This window comes from Carcharhinus amblyrhynchos, chromosome 5 (genome assembly GCF_965287045.1).
Source record: "Carcharhinus amblyrhynchos chromosome 5, sCarAmb.v2.hapA, whole genome shotgun sequence".
Taxonomy (NCBI): Eukaryota; Metazoa; Chordata; class Chondrichthyes; order Carcharhiniformes; family Carcharhinidae; genus Carcharhinus; species Carcharhinus amblyrhynchos.
Window position 1 is genome coordinate 83,816,994 of NC_137328.1, and position 19,749 is coordinate 83,836,742.

The 19,749-nt window shown below is 41.1% G+C and overlaps 1 protein-coding gene across 1 annotated transcript in view; it reads left to right on the forward strand.

Moving 5' to 3' along the window:
- mctp1a (multiple C2 domains, transmembrane 1a) overlaps positions 1-19,749 on the forward strand; it is a 505,516-nt gene that overhangs the window by 113,528 nt on the left and 372,239 nt on the right. Inside the window, exon 2 of the mRNA XM_080189110.1 lies at positions 11,514-11,628. Coding sequence (XP_080045236.1) covers positions 11,514-11,628 — 115 coding nt within the window. The remainder of the gene's footprint in view (positions 1-11,513; positions 11,629-19,749) is intronic.

Genomic DNA, 19,749 nt, shown 5'->3' on the forward strand with positions numbered 1-19,749 from the left:
GACATAATTGGCACCACATTCCTAAGGCAAGGGTATCATTCATATCATGATGTAATGGCAAATGTTTTCTTCATTAACTCTTTTATTACATTTTATTTCAAACCTACAAATTAAGCGTTGGCATTCAGTCCCTCGGGCACACTTTGCCATTCAATAAGATCATGGCTGACCTGATTGCAGCCTCTATTCCACATTCCTGTCAACCCCTGATAATCTTTCAAGTTGATAGTGCAGATATTCTTGAAAATAACTGGAGGTTTTTTTTTCAAAAAGGTATACATTGCAGAATTATTCCAGAACAAGTTTTGAAATCTAAACACTGCTGAGAATTCTGGATGTATGTAGTTGCTTTAGCCTGAGCAATCTTAGCAAACCTGTGGAGATGCTGGCGTTGGACTGGGGGGTAAACACAGTAAGAAGTCTCACAACACCAGGTTAAAGTCCAACAAGTTTATTTGGTAGCAAAAGCTGCCAAATATAATGGCTGCTATTATACATTATCATAAAAATACATTCTTTTGTAAATTGAGTTTGTGTCTTTATGTGCCCTGTTTATGAACAGAACTCCCACTTACCTGACAAAAGAGCAGCGCTCTGAAAACTAGTGGCTTTTGCTACCAAATAAACCTGTTGGACTTTAACCTGATGTTGTGAGACTTCTTACAATCTTAGCAAAGCCAGGGAAGTCATACTTCATGGCCATATTTCCAATAATATAAAATCAATATCTTGGGTAAAAGAATAAACGTAAATTTGATCTTGTGTTTTTATTTGAGGTCTCTTTTGAGTTTTGAAGGGCAAGTTAATAAGTTTATGACATTTTTCATTTGCTAAATGACCCAGACAACAGTTGTTATTCAGCATCACCATGAGTGGAATCTAACCTTATTTAAATCTTGCAGGCACCCTTGGACATCAATAACATAAGTAGGTTTAAGCCAGCACAGTGGCACAGTGGTTAGCACTGCTGCTTCACAGCTCCAGGCACCTGGGTTTGATTCTTGGTTTAGGTCACTGTCTGTGCGGAGTCTGCACGTTCCCCCTGTGTTGCTTGGGATTCCTCTAAGTGCACTAGTTTCCTCCCTCAGTCCGAAAGATGTGCTGGTTAAGTGCATTGGCCATGCTAAATTCTCCCTCAGTGTACCTGAATAGATGCTGAAGTGCGGTGACTTGGTGATTTTTACAGTAACTTCATTGCAGTGTTAATGTAAACCTAAGCTGTCAATTGATTTGCCACCCAGTTCTACATTACCCTTTTATTAAAAGTCAAAAGACTACGTCGCAAGATGGAATTGTGCACGGCAAATTAAGATATTAGTTATTACAATGAATCTCAGGCAAGCTGTCAAATATGTGATTGCTGAGTAGAGATAAGAGAATTAAGACATCTGTGGTGATGGAGAAAGTCATATTTGACAATGTTCCTAGGTCATTTGCTCAGGAAACCAGTGGATTAATGCACTTGCTTCACAAATCATTGCAAATGATCACTTCTGCAAATGACTTCTTCTTTATTGAGACATGCTCAGAAGAAATATCACACTGCACAGTAGAATAAAAAAAAGTTAAATGTCTACATGTGCAGCATTAACTGGGGTCCAAAATTTTGAGCATCCATGAAAGATGCAGACTCTTGACAGTTGTGGCATCTTGGTCTTCAACAAATCTGATTTCAATTTTTATTTATTCTTTCAGCATTTTTAAAATTACTCTACATTGAACTTTTAAAAGCCTTTAACTAGTGTTTTATAGAGGGGGATGCAGTTGTCATTTTAATTTTTGTACGTGTCTTTTATCATGACAAGATGACTTGGGACAGTTCTCCTATGTTGCTGCACCTGGTGCAAATTGCATGCGGGCCTAAAAATTGGTTTTGCGCACAGCGACAAACAGTTTGCAATTCTTCCAGCCTGTTTCTAATGGCATGATGTGGATCATGCCCAGAGAGGGCATCAGGCCAATTAGCATATTTAGCCTTCATGTACAGCGCAAGAACAGCGAGAATCACTGTTGGTCTCCACTAGTGGAGATCTGACACAATGGGCATGCCAGGGGAGGGCTCAGAAGCCATTGAAGCCCCTGGTTGGCCAGAGGCATGGCTGGGAAGTGCCCATCAGGCAGTACCTATCAGACAGTGGCCACCGGGCAGCCAGGCAGTACCAGTTGGGCAGCCCCACTGTGCCAAGGGGTGGGGCCTGAGTAGAGACTATGACGGGCGGGCTATGCAGGGGATTATGACGAGAGATGAGGGGCAGTCGTGCAAGGATGGATCATGTCGGGACATGATGGGGAGCATGCCGAGGATTGGCCAAGGGGACCCATCAGGAGGGCCCTGAAGCCAGCAACTCATCAGGGAGGTGTTGAAGAAACATGCTGGTGGGGAAACATGCTACCAATTTGCAAGAGAGGGAGTCTCCCTGAGCACTGTTAGATCGGGGTGCCTGAAGCCAGGCTCACCTGTGTTTTTGCCCCTACACTGGTTGAACATTCTTTGTTGAAAATGTTGTGGAGCAATAGGTCACATGACATAAGACCGCACAGAAATCGAGGTGCCATAGTTTATAGCCTATGTACTGTTGCAGATGGTTGGTATCTATCTCTTGCCACATCTCCAAGTTTGATATCATGGGCAAATTTTAAAATTTTCCTCCATTTTCCAACATCCAAGTGATTTATATACCAAAATGAACAATGATCTAAGCACTGATACATGGGAACTCCACTGTCGACCATTCTTTAGCCTGAAATCAGCTATTTACGACAACTTGCTGTTTACTGTCCTTAAGGCAATCTTTTATTCAAGCCGACGTTGACCTATTCCATGAGCATCAGTTTTGTTAACCAAGCTTTTATGTGCTGTTTTGTTAAGCACTTCCTTAAAATCTAACATCTGTTGCATTTCCTTCATTGAAAAATTCAATCGGATTAATCAGACATGATTTCCCTTTGACAAATCTGTGTTGGCTCTCCTTAATTAACACAAACCCCTCCAAGTATACATTTTTTCTCTGTTTATTATTTCTAAAACCTGAATATTGTTTTTAACATAACTGATGTTAAATTGACTAGCCTGAAGTTACTAGAAATATCTTTGTGCCTTTACTTAATCAGATTCCTGTGAAGCACCTTGGGGTTATATTAAAGCTCCGATTTAAATACAAGCTGTTTTGTTGAACTTGTGAAATAAATTCAACAAAATTGAAATTATAATGCACTTGTCATGTGAGCTTGGCTATCATGAGATAAGGTCACTTTTTCACCAGGGAATTCTCTAATAGGGAATTAAAATCAGCTTGCAAGTAATCCTGAGTTTGTTCTTTTGTGTCAACTGCCTGAATAACACTGGTAAAATGTGATGTCCTCTTTCAGTATTCTGAACAATTAGACAACAACCCTTGGTACACATTTTAATGTTGTTAAATTGCATGAATATTCATTATAGCAACAATGAATTCAATTACTATCTGTATCATTGTTGAATGATTGTTAATTATGCCATATTTTATGGTTAATTTTGATTACCATTGATGTGAATTCAAAGTGTTTAAGATCTGTTTGGAATGTGAGTGTGCCCAAGTGCAAATTTGTTAAAATTGACTCAACAATTATATCTTTGAACAAACAACTTTTCACGTTAACAAAATCCAGATTAAAGTCCATTTGAACATAAACTTTAAAATGAATCATCATTTTAAATATCTTTGTAAATTTCAATCAAGCACTTTGTTGTGTTATGTGACTTTCTTTGATGCCACTCTGATGGAATCAGATAATTGCCAATGACTGTTATGGTAAAATTTCCACTGCAGCTATTGTAGCAGTCCAGATGGGATGTCAAATATGTCACAGTTCCTGACCTTGCTGAACACTGACATACATTCAAGTATCATAAGAACATAAGAAATAGGAGCAGGAGTAGGCCATCTAGCCCTTCCAGCCTGCCCCGCCATTCAATAAGATCATGGCTGATCTGTCGTGGCTCAGTTCCACATTCCCGCCCTCTCCCCATAACCCTTAATACCCTCGCTTATCAAAAACCCATCAACCTGCGTCTTAAAAATATTTAGCGAGGTAGCCTCCACCACTTCAACGGGCAGAGAATTCCAGAGATTCACCACCCTTTGAGTGAAGAAGTTCCTCCTCAACTCTGTTCTAAACCGCACCCCCTTTATCTTGAGGCTGTGCCCCCTAGTCCTACTGTCCTTTCTGAGCGGGAAGAGTCTCTCCACCTCTATCCTATCCATCCCATTCATCATCTTATATGTCTCAATGAGATCTCCCCTCATTCTTCTAAACTCTAACGAGTACAAGCCTAGTTTATTCAGCCTCTCCTCATAGCTCAACCCCCTCAACTCCGGTATCAGCCTAGTAAACCTCCTCTGCACTCCCTCCAAGGCCAAAATATCCTTGCGTAAGTGCAGCGACCAAAACTGCACACAGTACTCCAGCTGCAGCCTCACCAATGCCCTATACAGCTGCAGCAAGACCTCCCTACTTTTATATTCAATCCCCCTCGCTATGAAGGCCAGCATCCCATTAGCCTTCCTGACCACCTGCTGCACCTGCAGGCTGGGTTTTTGCGACTCATGCACAAGGACCCCGAGGTCCCTCTGCACCGTCGCCTGCTGCAGTTTTTCTCCATGTAAGTAATAGTCCTTCCTACCATTATTCCTACCAAAGTGGACCACCTCGCACTTGCCAACAGTAAATTCCATTTGCCAGTTCCTGGCCCATTTGCCCAGCCTATCTAGATCCTTCTGCAGACTCTCCACACCCTCCGCGCAATTCGCTGTTCCACCAATCTTGGTGTCATCAGCAAATTTCAACATCATACACTCGGTTCCCTCCTCCAGATCATCTATATAAATGGTAAATAGCTGAGGCCCCAGCACCGAGCTCTGGGGCACTCCACTAGTCACCAACCGCCAATCCGAATAGCACCCATTAACCCCCACTCTCTGCCTCCTATTTGACAACCAATCCTCTATCCACGCTAACACCCTACCCCCAACTCCATGCCCCCTTACCTTCTGCAATAACCTCTTGTGAGGTAACTTGTCAAACGCCTTCTGAAAATCAAGAAAGACCACATCCACCGGCTCTCCTCTAGCCACCGCCCTAGACACATCCTCATCGAACTCCAATAAATTTGTCAGACATGACTTCCCCTTAACGAAACCGTGCTGCGTCTGCTCTATCAAGCAATTCCCCTCAAGATGCCTCGCTATTTCCTCCTTGATGATGGATTCTAACATTTTACCTACAACAGACGTTAAACTAACCGGCCTATAATTCCCTGCCTTTTGCCTGCCACCCTTCTTAAACAACGGCATAACATTAGCCGTTTTCCAATCTTTTGGCACTTCCCCGGAATCCAGCGACGTTTGGAAAATAACCACCAAGGCATCCACTCTCACCTCCGCCATTTCTTTCAGAACCCTTGGATGCATTCCATCCAGTCCTGGGGACTTGTCCACAATCAGTCCCTCCAGTCTGTCGAGCGCTGCCTCTCTAGTAACAATAATGTCATTGAGACCCTCCTGTCCTACCACCTTTCCATCGCTAACACAGATAAGGAGACAACTTCGTGTGTGGTGGCACAGTGTTTATTAGCATTGGTATGCTGTACCAATATGTGGTGGGAATTTGATTATCACAAAGTAAAATTTTGTCTCTGTTGGCACTGTGGAAGATACAGAAAGGGATGAAAAATAAGAACAACCTTTCAGACATCATTAATTAATTCCCAGCAGGCAGTACCATTGGCCAAGGTCTGTAGACAAGGTATCTGTCAGTTTTCAAACAAACAGGGAAATGTAAAGGTGAGAATTGTATAAAGAAATTGCCTAGTGACAGGGTTCAGAGAGACAGGGAAACGCAGAAGGCCACTTAGTATGTATATACCAATGAACGCAGGCATAAGATCTAATCTCTCTAATATGAAATCCTGCAACTCTGCTGGGGAACTTATGTGTTTGCCCTGAAGTTCAAGTAATAGTGAGTTTAGATTGTGGTTATTTGGGTGTCTCAGGGAGAGATACAGCTGAAGAAAAGCATCTAGCAAATGCTCAGAAGTCCACCAGAAGAAAACTGTTTGAAACTGAGCTAACCCTTGCAGTGGTATAGTGGTATACTTTCACTGAGGTTTTGTGTCTGTAAGCATTGCTGCGATAAGAGGAATGTTGTGAACTTGAATCATTTTCTTATGCTTGTATGAAATTGTTAACTATTTTACATCAGACATAAAGATTGTAATGTTGTTTAATAAATGTTTTATTCTTTGGACTAACGGTATATTGGCAGTGAATATGTTCAGTAACTGAGCCCCAAAGTTTCTAAATAAAAATGAAGTTAGGTTCTATTATGCCAGATGTCACTCTGGGATCTAACTATTCCAGTATTAACGTCAGCAGCGATCATAACAAAATGAAAATAAATTGTTCAAGATTATCCACTTTTTGTATTATATCAAAGTTATTTAATTACATGAACATATAGACCTCCTGATCTTTGCTGTAAATTCATCGGGTCAGCAAAACATCCAAAGAAAAACAAGGTCAATAATTTAGAGAATCCCTGAATTTTCAAGCCCTTCTCTTTTCTTGAATATGCTAAAATGCCATCTCTGTCGTTGCTGGTCAAGTAGCCAAGCTTCACAAGTTGATTGCAGCCAGAGAAAGGAGTATTACTACTGGAATATTGGTTATTTCTTGGTGTGATAATTCATGAATGGAATCATATTTGATTTTTCCTGTCTTTTTTTTGACTGCTCTAAATCTAATGATATTTAACTCAAGGCAACTCAATACGTCAGGCATAAAATGAGATGATTTATTCTACAAGAGAAACTATTTACAACTAAAGGATTTGCAATGCCAGACTGCTTGCAACAACTCCCAACTCATTCTGCCAACTTCCAAACCCTGGGGAGGTGCACCCTAGCCTAATCCCACCTTGTACCAGATTCAAAGCTCTGAAAGTTTCATCTCTTCAATTAGATATCTAGTTTATTTTAAATGTGATGAGAGTCTTTCCCTCAAACACCTTTTCATGCCATAAATATCAGGTCTCTTCCACTCTGGGTGAAAAATGTTTCCCCTCTAATCTGTTCGCCTCTAATGCTTAAACCAATGACTTTAGATCAAACTGAATTGCCCTCAAACCTACTTGTCACCTCCATCAGGTTTGTAGACCATGAACTTTCCATAACCCTAACTTTCCTTGATCAATCTATGACTTTCTGAACAAAGGTTTATGGTGTCCCTCAGAATTGATTCCAATAATTTCCCCACAATTGAAGTTAATCTAATGGTTTATAATTACTCAGATTATCCTTTTTCTCAAAATAACCATACTCACAGGCAGTTCCTCAAACTACTGCTTTCGCCAGGGAGGATTGAAATATGAAATATGCTTTTTTGGACTGCTGCAAGCCGTATGGTGCAGGTACATCTACAATGCATTCCAAGATTTTGACCTAATGACATTGAAAGTCTGTGTTGAGATAATTGAAATTCTTTATTGTCACTACTCTATAATTTATACTAATGCTGCAATTTTCCTAAAAAGTTGCTCCTCCGACTGCTGCCCACAATTTGGTACACCCAGCTGAATAATAGCAACGCATTTGTTCTAATAATTCTAACCAAATAAATTTTGTCTTTGACAAGCAGAGTGGCATAATGGTTAGCACTGCTGCCTCACAACGCCAGGAATCTAGGTTCAATTCTGGCCTTGGGTCTCTGTCTGTGTGGAGTTTGCGCTTTTTCCCCATGTCTGCATGCGTTTCTTTCAGGCGCTCCAGTTTCCTCCCACAATGCAAATACATGCGGGTTAGGTTGATTGGCCATGCTAAGTTGTACCTAGTGTGGGGATGAGTAGATTAAATGTATGGTATTACAGGAATAGGGCCTGGGTAGGATTTTGATCGGTAGAGACTTAAAGGTCTGAATGGCCTTCTTCTGTATTGTAGGGATTCTATGATTCTTTGAATCAGGAATAGTATTAATTTGCATCACCGTATTAATGTCACGTTTTTCCCCGTCCCTATCTTTGCTGAATTCATTGTATTAAGGAATACTGGGTATCCATTCTGCCCCTTTGTGCCAGGTCTCCATTACTGCCACTATATCATAATCTAATGTACTTATGCCTATAGCTTACTAACCTTATTTAATACACTCTATGTATTTTTGCAAATGGACACTAAACCAATATTAGTCTGCCTGACATTTTTCTCCTGTTTGATCCTTCTTATTTCTAAATTTATTTTTGTTCTAGTGCTGTTTGCCCCAATCCTTTCATCTCCTCCTTGATGCTTTATTCTAATTGCTATCCCACAGCAAGTTAGTTTAAACCATTCCCCACATCACTGGGTTAATTTCCTGACAAGGATGTTAGCCTTGGGCTTGTTGAGGTGCAGCCTCTTCATCTCGTCTCCAAAAGTGGTCCCAATGCCCAGCAATTTGACACAATCATTGGAATTCTACCATCTCACCCGCCACGGAATTGGAGTGGGTGAAGGGCAAACAACAGAAATGTCCCTTGCCCTTGGGCGGGAATTTTCGGTCTCGCGTGAGCAAGGCCATAAAATCCCACCCAATTTCTCCAGCTACTCATTAATCTTTCTTATCATACTACTCCTACCTTGATTAGTGCATGGTAATGGGACTAATCAAGAGATTACTTCCTTTAAGGTCCTGCTCCTTAATTTTATCCCTAGGCCCTGAAAATCTGTCTGTTGGACACCAGGCCTTTACTGAACTTATTTCATTAGTTCCAATTTGAACCATAACTACCCTTTCAAAATGCTCTGCAATATCTTTTAGTCTGGTATTAGGGTGATAACTCACCATTCAATATTCATGTCAGGCATTATAGAAATGCCTTTGCATTTGGCAAATGACCAAATTCCCTATGGCCACTACATTTCCACATTGGTATGGCCTCCTGTGCAGTAATCGTTTCCTAAAACACTGTCAATGTGCTCAGACAGTGCAAACCCCACCCTCCTTTCTCCTCCCCTCCCCTCCCTCCCTCTCCCCATGATGTATCATCACTCTTACTGTTAGTCAGCACTGAAACTGATTGGAGAGTGTCGCACTCTTAGACAATTCCTGCATTGGTTGCCTCCTACTACTCAAGGATTGTAATTAATATGCCTTATGCCCCAACCCTTGATTTGGATGAAGGTGCTCGGGAAAAGTTCTATTCTGACCTTGATAAAAGTCTCACTGCCATCCTAAAAAAAGAAAAGATCATCCTACTGTTGGGGGCTTTAATGTCGGGGTTGGTTGTGGCTCCAATGTCTGGAGAGGAACAATTGGGTCAAGCTGGATCGGAAATGCAAATGGCATGTTCCTACTGTCAGTGTACTCAACATGGCTTCATTACAACACACAATCGTCTTCCCGAAGGGCAAATACAAAGTCACACAGAGACACTCTAGATCAAAACACTGGTACGTTTGTGGATTATGTCACTGTTCAAGTCAAAGATCTCAGTGGTGTCTATCATTAGCTCCATGTAGAGACTGATGCCTACTGGACGATCACTGACTTGATCGATTAGTGATGAACATCCAACTAGTACCAGGGCAGAAAACAAAAGTAAAAAGAGGAAGAAAACTAATGTTTCAGCCCTAAAGCAGTCCAATCAAAGAAGGGAATCCCAAATTCTGCTCACAATCAATCTAGAAAATCTTCAAGCATCCTGTTAATTGGGTCTATGCCAGTTGGTGAAGTTAAAACTAAAATACAGCTGCTTTTTTTGCTTGAGAGAGAGTTTATTGACTTAGTTCACAGTCAACACTATTGCCAATCCCACTGTGCCCAAGCTATCGCCATCTTTTTAGGTGCTCAAATATCCACCTTTTAACAATATAATTACCATTAAACCTTAACAATGTAATTGATAAAACAATGAAACATCCAACTCAATTTCAGTACTGTGGGATCAACAACATCAGCTGTATTAGCCTCTTGAGTTTGAGGAGCATCATTATCAGCAGGAGTGGTTGAACAAAAATGATGCAGAAATATGTGACCACTAGAACAAAGTGAGTTGCTTTTCTGCCTGATGAAACAAATCAAAGTCACGAGCCAGGGAGGCAACATTTCAACGATTCAATGGTGGCACCCAAGACAAATCTGGAAGAAAAAGGACGCGATGGAAAAAGAGAGCCCAAGAGATACAAAAATATGCTAACTGTCATTACTTGCAAAGCTTTTTTGAAGCCATTGGTTCATCGATAGAGTAACCCCACATACTTATTCCCTTAGTCCCCCTAATTTTCACATAGTGGGACACTAGGGGACAATTTAACATGGCCAATCCATCTAACCTGCACATTTTTGGACTGTGGGAGGATACCACAGCATCCGGAGGAAACCCATGCAGACAAGGGGAGAACGTGCAAACTCCATACAGTGACCTAAGCTGGGAATTGAATTGGGTTCTTGGCACTGTGAAGCAGCAATACTAACCACAATGCCACTGTGCACAAATATTTAACATATTTGTAATATATTTCTATGTGTCCTATTTTTATATCAATGTAAACCTATTTATTTAAATGCTTGTGTAAAATAATGCATACAGGAGTGCACTATAAGCACCTTAAATGTTTGAAATTGAAATTTGCTAATCAAAGTTGTTAATTTAGCAGCCAAATTTCAGCAACTCATTTGCATTTGCAGCACATTTTCAATTTACAATTGATTTCACGAAATATGCATCTGGTGCCTTTTATACTTTTACATGCAAATTTAGCTGTGAGCAACTTGCTTTCCCTTTCCCAATTTAAAAGTAAATAATATCAGCACGGTAAAACCGTGTACATTTTTTCCTTTGGACTCGTGACTTTCCCCACATTCTGTCAGGTGGATATAAAATAATGGAGGGAGGTGGAGAGAGTAACTATTCCACAGTGAGGTAAAACTGACAAAACAATTTGTTGAACAAAACAGCCAAATCCAGAACACCAAATTTCCAAGTATGTCACTAATCAATGGACACCTCCAATTGTGATTATGTTACTTGATTGATTCCTTCAATTTTGAATGAAAAGCAATAGCTGGAAATATTAATGGCGTGTGGAAGCAAATCCTTATACAGAGGATTATCGACTTTGATATAAGAAATGTGCCAGTACATTTGTTTTTAATCTATTGCCACATTAATTTGCAGAAGGTGCCCAGAACTCTCCAAATGTGATATTTTACCATCTGGGTGTGTCATTGTACAGAAGCACCAAGAAGAGGTTATCTGCTTTCTCTCAGGGTAGGAGGAAAATTGGAAAGGAAAGCAGTACCAAATTTCTCCCACTTGAAGATTTAGATCAGCATTACAGAACAGGGCGTTCCTTGATGGAATTGGTGCATACTGTAGGGACACTGTTAAAATAAAAAAAATCAGAAAATATCTTAGAAATATTATTGCTAGTTTCAAAGCAATTATTTTTTCAGTACCTTATTAGAAAACTTTAAATTGACATAATTTCTTTTTTTGTGCAGATAAGTCAAGCACTTGGATCAAGCAACATGGATCTCCCTTCAGCAAACACAGGAATGTATCAACTGAATATTCTGCTAAAACGTGGTCACAATCTAGCAATACGAGATCGTGGAGGTAAGAAATTTGATTGAAGTTCTGCTGAAACCCCCAGCAAACATTTACTGATTTAAAAACACCATAATGCACCATAACAACATTTCTTACATAGAATGGAAAGCTGGCATAATACAACTTTTAGTTTCATGAGCGACACTGTCTAGATAAATTCACATGTTTTCCTATGTTAGAAGTGTTATATTAAATCCTAGTTGTTGAAGTTATGAGTCATCAGTGTGACAAATAGTTAAGACATATTCCATAATAAGGTACTCAGTGTGCTATCTATATTACTCACAATGTATTGTCAGTTCAGAAATTACCTTGAGGGAATCATTTTTTGATTAATGCAAGAATTACACTAGAATATTTCAAGAAATGTTCAAGAAAGAATGCCCAAAGGTAATAGATTCTGTTGGGTTTCTCTTTGAGACTAATTGAATAGCTCCCAAATTGGAGGGTTTCAATATTTCTGATTAAAGTATATAAACATGGTTACATTATTATCCTTTTCATTTACATATTAAATATTACCAAAAGATATAAAATTTGGAAATATTACAAACCATGAAAAGGATAGTGTGAAACTTCAAAAACTCTCCTTCATGAATACGTTTCTGTCTACTGATAGCTGGAATCCCAGCCCTTGAGTTTAACGTACACCTTCTCATTAGTGTGTAAATGACTCAGTAATGTGTGGAAAAGAAAAAACTCCTTTTAAATTGCGAACTGCCATAAATAACTAGACTATTTTGCTACTTGCCTAATGTAAAGAGATCATCATCAACTTCAACTATGAGTTTCAAAAATTACTGCATTTATGTTGTTAAAAACAAACTAAACTCACTGCAGAGGGGTCACTTTTGGCCTACAATGTTCAGATCCTTTTAATGATGACAGTGCATTTAAATTCTTACCATGCCACTCTATTGGAAGGGCCTAAAAAGAGAACCATTGAAACTGTGGCGTCTTATTCCTGATGTTAGTAGTAATTTGTTCTTAGAGGTTTTTAAAATTTAGAATTTTTAATATTTTCCTTACTGTCAATCACATTGCCCTCTCTGTTAATTCAGCTGTTCTTCTCTTCTCATTGACCCTCTTTCTGCATGCTAATTCACTATTTCCTTCTCCATCTTTCTCTACCCTTGAATCTCATTGGCTAAGGAGATATGCTGCTGCTTCCTCATTTACGTAGGTGTCCCATTGCTCTTTACCCACTCACAAATACTTTGAATTGAATGGTGAGGAAAGAAATTCAAGCAAACAACAGAAATATGTACAAGCATCGTATTACATTGCAAGCCCATAGTTAAGTCTGAGAATTGATTCCTTTTGTAAATTTGGGAAGTTTGCTGCTTGCTGTCTTTACGTATTTAAAGTGAAGATCATGACTAAAACTGGGGGCAAAATTGTTCCATGCCCAGCCAGCTGGTTCAATGGCTGGCTGGGAGTGTGACAGAATTAGTTTTATGCCAGTGTGATTTTCTCTTGGAATCTTCCACTGATGCCTGGCATGGAAGATCGGGAAGCCTGCTGGTGGCAAGCTTGAAACTGATTTGCATCCCACAACTGGAATCTTTCTCCCAAGCCTGATTCTCTGCAACACTAACAGGAAAACATGCCAGTCCTAAACACATCAGGAACACCGTGGTGTGCAGAAGTCAGGACATACCTGAAGAGTGGCTGAGGCTACCTCCAAGGTTTGGGATAGAGGTCACCGGCTACCATGGACCGGGAACACCACAGCATCTTTCCAGTGGATCTTTCATGTTCAGTGTCATTGAAGAATTCTATCTTCCAGCCTCAGAATGTTCCTGGATATCCATCTTCTTTCTTCAGGAGGTCCAGCTTCTTCCTTCAATGGTGAGTCAGTGATATTGTGACACCCAGATGGGATGCATGCAATCAAGTCCACTGTGCCATGGAATAGAGCACTAAACCATCAGATACATGATTGATGAAGATATGACATGATTTTTCCCCCGGCCTCAGCAGCGGGGAGCCTTGTTCCCACCATGGATGTAGTTGCAGATGGGAGAACTCTGCCCCTGTTTAAAATCTAAATGGGTCTGAAGTGAGTTAAAATTTCAATGTTGAGATGGTCATTAATAATAAATTTCAGCATTGACTGACTAAGGTAATATGGAAATAAATAATGAATTTCTGATTAATTAACATTGATAGCCTTGGCACAGTTAAAAAAAACTTAATTAACTTATTTTGAGTTGTTTCAGAATAATGTCATAATGTATAGTTATTAATCCTGTTGTCAGACCAATGTAATGATGTTAACAATTACTTCATTGTTGGGCAGTGACATCTGCCTAACACAGATTTAATACAGTCTGCTTTATTATTCAATCCTTAAAAGTATGAGAAGTCTATTACACTGTAATTCATATCCATCAACCATAATATTAAAATTTTTCACATAAAAATGGAACTGAAAAATCTTTGTACCTTTTGACAACCCTGGTTGTCAAATAGGAGTCATGATGTGGATATGCCGGCGTTGGACTGGCGTAAACACAGTAAAAAGTCTGACAACACCAGGTTTTAGTCCAACCTATTTATTTGATAATATACTCACAAGCTTTCGGGGTTAGCCCCTTCGTCAGGTGAATGGAGAGTTCTGGCCTCAGACAGAGCATATAAAGCACAGACAGTTTAGAGATTACTGATTAGAATGTGAATCCTTACACCTAACCTGCTGTTCAAGACCTGAAGTGGCTGATAATGTGAGTGGAAGGAGCACTGATCACAGTTTAAAGAGATGTGTATTGTCTCCAGACAGTATAGTGAGTGAGGTTTTGCAAACCCAGGCAAGTCACGGGGGTTACAGATAGTGTGACATGAACCCAAGATCCCTGTTGAGACCGTCCTCATGTGTGCGGAACTTGGCTATCAGTCTCTGTCAGTGCGCTGTCGTGTGTCGTGAAGGCCGCCTTGGAGAATGCTTACCCGAAGGTCAGAGGCTGAATGCCCATGACCACTGAAGTGTTCGCCAACAGGAAGGGAACAGTCTTGCCTGGTGACTGTCGAGCGATGTTCATTCATCCGTTGTCGTAGCGTCTGCATGGTCTCCCCAATGTACCATGCTCCGGGACATCCTTTCCTGCAACGTATCAGGTAGACAATGTTGGCCGAGTTGCAAGAGTATTTACCATGTACCTGGTGGATGGTATTCTCACGTGTGATGATGGTATCCATGTCGATGATCCGGCATGTCTTGCAGAGGTTGCTGTGGCAGGGTTGTGTGGTATTGTGGTCACTGTTCTCCTGAAGGCTGGGTAGTTTGCTGCGAACAATGGTCTGTTTGAGGTTATGTGGTTGTCTGAAAGCAAGAAATGGGGGTGTGGGGATAGCCCTGGCGAGATGTTCGTCTTCATCAATGATATGTTGAAGACTCCGGAGAAGATGTCATAGCTTCTCCGCTCCGGGGAAGTACTGGACGACGAAGGGTACTCTGTCCAGTGTGTCCTGTGTTTGCCTTCTGAGGAGATCGGTGCGGTTTTTCGCTGTGGCGCATCGGAACTGCCGATCTATGAGTCGAGCACCATATCCTGTTCTTATGAGGGCATCTTTCAGGGTCTGGAGGTGTCTGTCACGATCCTCCTCATCTGAGCAAATCCTGTGTGTACGGAGGGCTTGTCCATAGGGAATGGCTTCTTTAACATGTTTAGGGTGGAAACTGGAGAAGTGGAGCATTGTGAGATTGTCTGTGGGCTTGCGGTACAGTGAGGTGCTGAGGTGACCGTCCTTAATGGAGATGCATGTGTCCAAGAATGCAACTGATTCTGGGGAATAGTCCATGGTGAGTCTGATGGTGGGAAGGATTATTACTTATGTGGAGAAAAACTGCAGCAGGCGACAGTGCAGAGGGACCTCGGGGTCCTTGTGCATGAGTCGCAAAAACCCAGCTTGCAGGTGTAGCAGGTGGTCAGGAAGGCAAATGGGATGCTGGCCTTCATAGCGAGGGGGATTGAATATAAAAGTAGGGAGGTCTTGCTGCGGCTGTATAGGGCATTGGTGAGACCGCAGCTGGAGTACTGTGTGCAGTTTTGGGCGCCGTACTTACGCAAGGATATTTTGGCCTTGGAGGGAGTGCAGAGGAGGTTTACTAGGCTGATACCGGAGTTGAGGGGGTTGAGCTATGAGGAGAGGCTGAATAAACTAGGCTTGTACTCATTAGAGTTTAGAAGAATGAGGGGAGATCTCATTGAGACGTATAAGATGATGAATGGGATGGATAGGATAGAGGTGGAGAGACTCTTCCCACTCAGAAAGGACAGTAGGACTAGGGGGCACAGCCTCAAGATAAAGGGGGGGCGGTTTAGAACGGAGTTGAGGAGGAACTTCTTCACTCAAAGGGTGGTGAATCTCTGGAATTCTCTGCCCGTTGAGGTGGTGGAGGCTGCCTCGCTAAATATTTTTAAGACGCGGGTTGATGGGTTTTCGATAAGAGAGGGGATTAAGGGTTATGGGGAGAGGGCGGGAATGTGGAACTGAGCCACGACAGATCAGCCATGATCTTATTGAATGGCGGAGCAGGCTCGAAGGGCCAAATGGCCTACTCCTGCTCCTATTTCTTATATTCTTATGTTTTTATGTTCTTTTCACTACCCTCCTCAAAATCATGTCATTTTTCTGGATTTCTTTTTGCTGTTTCTTTTTTATTCACAGAATTCTGGTCAGGCTTCACAATGCCATAAAGATTTCCAATACAAGGAGCATTTGGCATAAATTGTGGAGCTGGCATTATGCCATTCAATCAAGATTTTATTAGTGAAAACATGCCTTGGTAACAGGCTTTGCAGGTTTCTGAATTTTGATAGCCTATCAATTAAAAGAAGACACTCAGTTATCAGAAACTTATCAATTTAGGATTTGCTGTTGTTGACAACGTCAGACTAGTCTGGTGTAGGGAAATTGATAGGTCATCACAGTTGTAAAGAGGAATTCAACTCCCTGCCTGCTGTTCAATGCAAGGGCTGTCACCTCTCAACACCTGGAGGGGAATAGCAGCTCCCTACCAGTTTAACTTACCTCTTATGAGAACTCTCCATTATGTAATGAAGGGTACCAAATCAGAAAGAGCCTACGGAACAGACAGCAGAATCGACAGAAAAGCTCCAAATGTTTTTCAAAGCCAAAACACCTGGTTGTGTATATTTTTTGAGAGTGACTAAATTCTGTCTTTTTTGGTAATGAATGGACCTTGTGTTTATTTGAACAGCATTCCAGTAGTACCTTATGTTAATTGATATGTTACTTGTTCTCGGTTGGTTAAATAAACAAGTTATTAATTATTAATTATTAGTGGATGTCAGATATTTCTATTAATGAACCTCTAAATGTTAATGAAGAACAATTCACACCAGCCCAAACACATTTAACAGATTACAAAGCGAGGTATTCCTTTTTGGGGAATTCAGCGTGGCTTCTCAAAATGGGATCAATCTCTACATCATAACATTATATCCTACTTTCTCATAGTGAAAATTCACAGGATGGAAAATAGTTACATATCCAAGAAGTTTCTGTTAGGCAAGGCAACTGGAATCAGAAGATCCGTAGGATGTCCAAAGCTCTGCTTTGAGCAAAGCTTCAAGCATGGCATGAAGGCCTGACACATTGATTTTCATACCTGGGAGACAAAAGAAAATAGTGACATTGCCTTTGGGTGAGCATGCACCAGCATGATGATCAGTGGCTATGACTGCTTGGCAACAGATGCCAATGCAGAAAACAGCAGACTGCAGTGAGACTTGATAACCGCTTCATATGTGGCACTTTGAGGTAAAACCTGCCTCTACTCAGTCCTCAACAAAATGCATCTTATGAACCTATCTCATACCCAATAGATTTGTTTTATAGCTTGTCTGTCACCTTGCATAGATGGAAGGATGCAGATGACAACAGAGCCTTCACATATAAAAAAAGGATCATTGCGTGACTTCTGTATACTATTACACTGAGTGAGCACCGCTTTTCTCTGCACACTGGAAAAACTTTGGTAACTACCTTTTCATTGTGGTAATGCTTCTTTAAATGTCAGTTAATAATACCAATTGTCTTCTTACAATGAAACCTATGGTCCAACTTGTTTTGGAGTATGAATCTGATTTGTTATGTTAATCAACCATTCATTTAATTGTAATTCTAAATATGAATAGCTGAACTCCTGTCCCTCAGCCGCTTCTTGTGCTATTGTATTTGATATGGTCCAGTGGCAAAAGAATGGTCATCAATTACATATTGCACATGAAAAGGATAAATCATTGGCTGGTATCTGGCAGAAGTGATTCACAAATTGAATTAGAAAGGGTTTGATCTGACCTGTTGTAACGAGGCATTCTTAGTAGTAGCATGAGTAACAGTACACTTCACATTTAAGCAGGTGAAATGATGTTGAGATGCAGTTAAATGTGATAGAGATATTACACAATTACAAATAACTACCTTTTAAAATCTAATGCAATTTGTCCAATATGTCATTCTTCTTCTTCCTGACATTATTGAATCATGCTATAGCACAGTTCTGTCTGTCCCAGGAATCTTCCAAGGGGCTAAATTTGATAACTCTAGGAAACGGGTGGGGAATCACGATTTACAGTTGGTCCACCTCTGTTCGTTTGCTGTTTAGTCATTTTAATAGTTGAAGTGTAGGCAGTGTGAACCATGCTGTTGATTAACTAGATACATCAGCAGGGGTTGATATTGTGAGTGGCTAGCACAATGTAAAGCATTCTGAATTGCAGGCTAGAAAGTTGTAATTTGTTCTGAATGTCTTGGGAGGAATAGGGATTGATGATTTTTTTTGTTTAAAAATGAATTTTATGTTTTCAGCCAAGTTCCAAACATATACTACCATTTCCATGGTGCGCTGTTCAAGTTAAAGCCTTGACCCTGGCTGGTGAACCCACTAACAGGCTTATATATTTAAATTTATTGAAATGGGCATTTGCATCTACTCACTGAACCTGGCGCACAGTTGTCTGGGCTAGGCCATCCTTTATAACCTTTCCAGGAAAGATTCTCACTGGCAAGGAATAGACATGTTCCCCACGAGTGGGAAGCAATCGACTTTGCCTCACCGGTGGAACCAGAGACCATTGACGCACCCCAAGAAGGCTGAGGGCAAGGGGAATGTGTCCCTTGGGCAATGTCAGGCTGGCAGTGGCACCTGGGCAATGCCAATTTGGCACCTGGACAATGGCCACTGGGCACCTGGGCAATGGCAACTGGATAGTGCCAGGGGCGGGGCTAAGTGGGGAGGGTTGGCGGGGGCTGCATCGCGGGCCGTGGCCCCCCCACGGTTGTGGGGAGAGGGAGCTGCTTCAGGCAGCCTGCAGTAGGAGGGGCTTGACAGTTCTCACTTGTCTGTCAGATCCTTGCTACTGCTAATGTGCATGTGCAACATCAGAGGTCTACACTACCTCCCACTACAGGCTTTCAGGCATGTTAAGCCCTGCCCACCGGCTTCTGCAGTGCGAATCTGATGCACTCAAAATTTTGCAGGCAAAGTGCAAATGGGAGGGGACTAAAAACGAGCCCAGAAGTCGGATCTGAAACTCTCCCAATTTCAAGTCAGCCCAGCACTTCAAATAAAAATGGTAAAATTGCCCCCGATGTGTTCCGTCTGGCCACACAAAAGGATGGGAAATGCCCTGGGAATCCAAGAAAATAATGTGATAACAGCAGAATATGTACTACAGATGCCAGAAATCTGAAATAAAAATGGAGAGTGCTGGAAATACTTAACAGATCTGGCTACATCTGTGGAAAGTAAAACAACTAATTGGATAAGACCATTCTTCAGGGAGTTAATAGTATGGAACTGAATGATGGTAATTTCATTGAATCATATAGGACAATGGTTAGATTGTCTCTTGTTGGAGATAATCATTATCTGACATTTGTGTGGTATGAATGTTACTTGCCACTTATTTGCCCAAACCAGTCTTGCTGCATTTGGGCATGGGCTGCCTCAGTATCTGAGGAGTCATGAGTGGTGCTGAACATTATGCAATAATCTGGCCTAATGATGGAAGAAAGGTCATTGGTTATGCAGCTGGTAGTTGGGCCTAGGACACTACCCTGAGGAACTCCTGCAGTGATGTCCTGGAGCTGAAATGA